At 38.9% G+C, this 4,368-nt stretch overlaps 1 protein-coding gene across 1 annotated transcript in view; it reads left to right on the forward strand.

The window, feature by feature from the left end:
* The window catches only part of LOC146451322 (beta-1,3-galactosyltransferase 5-like), a 6,728-nt gene continuing 2,360 nt past the window's right edge, over positions 1–4,368 (forward strand). The window contains exons 1-2 of the mRNA XM_085099427.1: positions 1–1,468; positions 3,704–4,368. The exon at positions 3,704–4,368 is cut by the window's right edge and continues 2,360 nt beyond it. Of these exons, the coding sequence (XP_084955553.1) occupies positions 503–1,468; positions 3,704–3,964 (1,227 nt within the window). The 5' untranslated portion in view covers positions 1–502 and the 3' untranslated portion in view covers positions 3,965–4,368. The remainder of the gene's footprint in view (positions 1,469–3,703) is intronic.

Below are 4,368 nucleotides of genomic sequence, written 5' to 3' on the forward strand. Positions count from 1 at the left end.
TTAATCGGCAAAGACATGGATAAAGAAGGCTGCTTTGTGCTCTTTCAACCGGGGTGCACTGAAAATCAATGTTGCCTCACTCAGAAACTCACTATGAAGGGCACGCGTATTATTTTCTATTTCTTGAATCTTTGTCTGTTCGGTAAATTATCTTTCCCTTGGGTCAGTTCTTCACAACAAAGAATCGAACGTAATAACAATAAAGACAAATGCTAAAATGTTCGCAACATTCCTACCAAGTACCCTCAGGTTTCCAGAACAACTGAACATTGATATGCGGCAGTGTCTTTTCAGCAAGCTGTGTTTGTAAGGACGTTGAACGACCACCGCGACGAAATAAAAGCACCTGGGATCCCGTAGTAAGGGATCTAATCAGCAAGCTGAGTTTTAGTTTTCACACAAGATTTCTCGAAAGCAATATTTAATGTATTTGATGAGCAACTTACTACAGCGCGTTTGGTGGCCAAGCATGGTTTGGTCGGCTCTCGACTGGTGAAAACTTATGCAATTTTATAACACGAGGAAAACAGGAGCCCTTCTGCTGCAAAAACCGAGAGTGTTTATTCGTCATTACATTTCCGCACGAGGAATCATGCACTGGCGTAACAGCAAATCGTTTGTGATCGGCATTGTATCCTTTATAGGTGGTTGTATTTTTACTCTGTTGCTTTGTTCATTCAATCATGACGGTCCGGAGCCTGAACTGCAGCTAGTGGCACAAGAGATAAATGACGGAAATCATGAAATCCCCGTGGAATCGGATGAGGTAGTAGACAACGGCAGAGAAATAACTGATCTACCGCCAAATGTAGCTGTACCTGAGCCGCCCAAGCCTACTTTGCCTCCATACCCGCCAGAGTTGAAAGGAAAAGCGATGTTTCTTAGTCCTTCGAGTTACAATGAAGACGCCTTTTTGGTCATCATTGTTGTGTCATCGGGCAGAAACTTCGAGGCGCGGAAAGCCATAAGATCATCTTGGGGGAATAGCCGTAGCAATTCGAATTCCACCAGAGAATCTTTCCAAGTTTTTTTTGTAGTTGGCTGTGACGAAGTGAACGACGAAAGAGTCGAGAAGGAAGCCAAGATGTACGAAGACATTTTGCGTGGTCACTTTTTGGATACTTACGTTCAGAATGAACAGCATACAGTGAAGACCCTTCTGGGGCTTAAATGGGCCATCTCGATGACTAAAACACAGTACATTTTAAAAGTAAACTCAGAATCGTTTGTTAATGTTCGTGAAACGATCGCATGGTTGCGTGACGCTACTGGGCTGGATGACCAGCATCGAGGAAAATTTTACGCTGGTTATTGCCACACTGGAGTCAAGGTTGTTAGAAACGCTCAGAGTCCTTACTTTATTCCTGAAAGCCAGTGGTCGGATGAACTTCTTCCAGCTTACAGTTCAGGAATCGGTGTTGTGCTATCTCGAGACATCAGTGAAAAAATGGTGCGATCTGCGCGGCAGGTAAAGTTAATTTTGTTTTTATTACAAAGGTGTTGAGGTGCGCAGTAACAACAATCATTGTAACGATAACATTAATGATTTTTAATGCTCAAAATGTTTCTAAAGATTAAGAGGTAATAAATTTTCACGCTTTCCGATATAAAATTATTTCCCGAAAATTTTTGAAAAAAATTTTAAAACTATGGTTTTTGTTTAATGATATTCATGGCTTTATTAACTTTAATTTTGAAGCACTGCTGAGGTTTTAGCTTTACGAACTGTGAGGAAAAATATTACTTTATTTTAGTGTCTATGTATTTAGCGCAGAGCACTAATTGGAGACCCTTTGCGGATAGAATTCAGTCAGTGGAATTTAGAGGTGTTATATGGTTTTTGAGGAAAAGAGAAAACCGTAGTACCCGGAGAAAAACCTCTCGGAGCAAGAGGACCAACAAAAAACTCAACCCACATATGCATGATGCGAGTCGGAAATCGTACCCGGGCCGGAGGTGACTGAATACCCCACGTCCGTTTCTTTTCAATTTATCTTATTGAGTGTACATTTTGCTGTGTAATAATGCTGTATATTTTAAGTAGGAGAAGCAGTAGACTTTATTTTACTGTGACGAGGGTTTTCTTATAGTTGAGGAGCCTCACCATAATCCAACCAAACCTTCTGTAACAACTAAACCATGAAACTACGAGCAAAACTGCCGGAGGAATCCACTCTGGGCAAGGATTCCTCGATGTCTTTGATGCACCATGATCCAAATGATCAGTGGATCATTGATCCTGATCTGGATCATTCCAAACGAACGCACTTTGATTAAATAGAAAGACGTTCATTGGCGAACAAGGCTAGACATGACGTGTTGAATTCTGGTATTGTTGTAGACTTTTGAACAATTAATCTGATACTGGTCCACAACACAAACCGTCGAATGATGAAACAAGTATTTTAACATCATCGACTGGATGAAATTTTTTTCAGGAACGTATAGAATACAAATAACGTATGTACCAGATATATCACCCATTATTAAAAACTGAATCATTGTATAATGCAATTCGAGGGATTTGATTGGCTTAGCGGCCATGGTATATGAGCCATTATGCATGACTCAGAAATGGCGACCATTAAATTGTCTTCCGGTTGTTCTTGCACAGCGAAATCAGTAAGATCTAGCAATATTTCTTGATTGTTTTTAATAAAACAATTATTTCACTTGCGCTTGTTGGATATGAGATGATTATAGCCAACTCGGCGCTGCGCGCCTCGTTGGTTATCTATCATCTCATATTGTTGTGAAGCTTATGTAAGGGTGTGTCATGACTTTAATTTTAAAATACTGTTGTTATATTTCCTTTCGATAGTTTTGATGGATATTTTCCAGATTGTTTAACAATCTCCCGAAGTTGTTCAAAGTTAAGAGTTAACAGCTGTGCTGTGGACAGGTTTGCCTACTTCCTTTAACCTTGGCTTGGGCCTCCTCGAAGGTTGAAATCAAGGCAAAACACTTAAGGATTTTATAAGCCTGATTGGTTTCCCTTTCTATCTATTTTCTTAGAACAGTTGTGTTGTTCTTTCGAATTCCTGTTAGTGTATTTTGGCGAAACCAATGCTTTATATCTGTCTGGTTGGGACAATCTGGCCTTGGTTGAGTTACTTTCGTAAACATGTTTAGAGCACACTATAAAGTAAGGCGTGATTTAAGTGATACTAGTAGTAAAGATGTAGAGTAGATGTAGAATTATAATAATAATAATAATAATAATAATAATAATAATAATAATAATAATAATAATAATAATAATAATAATAATAACAATCTTTATACAGGGAGCCCACATCACGAAAGTGATATTCAGTGGGGCCCTGTAGAATTGAGTAGAAGTCTTAATTTACTTGTAGAGTAGTCTTAGAATGGAACTGAATAATTGTAGAACTGTCGTCGAGTTGTTGTAGTGAAGAACCAGTCCCTTTAGGAATGAATAAGAGCTACCCCAAAGATTCCCGGCTGGTACCTCTCCGCTGTGTCAAGCGAGTGTCCAACAATATCCAACGCTCGCTCGTGGAATAATTGTTAATTATATAGCCTACGTAGCACGTGACTGAATACATGTCGGGCGCCAATTTCGACGGAGCGCATGTAGGAAGCTCGCGTTGGCCTCTCTTTAGATCGCTTGACCAACGAAATCGTGTCCTTTCATTTTTAATTTATTAACTTCACTATGCTATTTTTTTGTGCTTTTCAGATAACAATGATCCACATCGATGATGTATTTCTTGGAGTAATGGCGCAAAATCTCGGTGTTGAGTGTCAGGATGAAAGTCTCCGTTTTGACGTCGCGTACACCACCATGCTGACAGAGTGCGAAGACCTGCATTTTTGTGTACTTGGCGGCGTTCCTGCAAAGGATATGTTTTATCTCAACCAAAATGTGGACAATCTCAGAGATATTTGCAACAAACCAGCCAAACAAGAGTTGCCTGAGGACCTTTTTTATCAAGTTTAAAACACATCAAGCTAACGAAGTGCAATTTAGTAACTTTAATTACAGTCATTTGTTGTTCCGTAAGTACACACGAACTTTGTGGACACTTTCATTAAAGAAAAAAAACGCTGTGCAGTGTTCTTTAATTAGAGAAGAAGAACGATCCGTCACGGTACATAGATTGAACAATTTATATAGCTTTAATCATTTCATAATTAACACCGTAATAGTACATGTTTATCGTAATCTCTGATTGGCTACTCAATCTCTGAATCGGTATTTGCTTCCACATTCATCTCAGAAAATGATCGTTAAATAAACTGATTTTTTTTATTTCTGATTAATTGATCGCAGTAGTACTACTTAAGATGATTATAACGCCCTTTTGATCATTCTATGTTAAAAACGCAACATTAATCATTTCG

Source organism: Pavona decussata, unplaced genomic scaffold (genome assembly GCF_977016875.1).
Source record: "Pavona decussata unplaced genomic scaffold, jaPavDecu1.1 SCAFFOLD_391, whole genome shotgun sequence".
Lineage (NCBI taxonomy): Eukaryota > Metazoa > Cnidaria > Anthozoa > Scleractinia > Agariciidae > Pavona > Pavona decussata.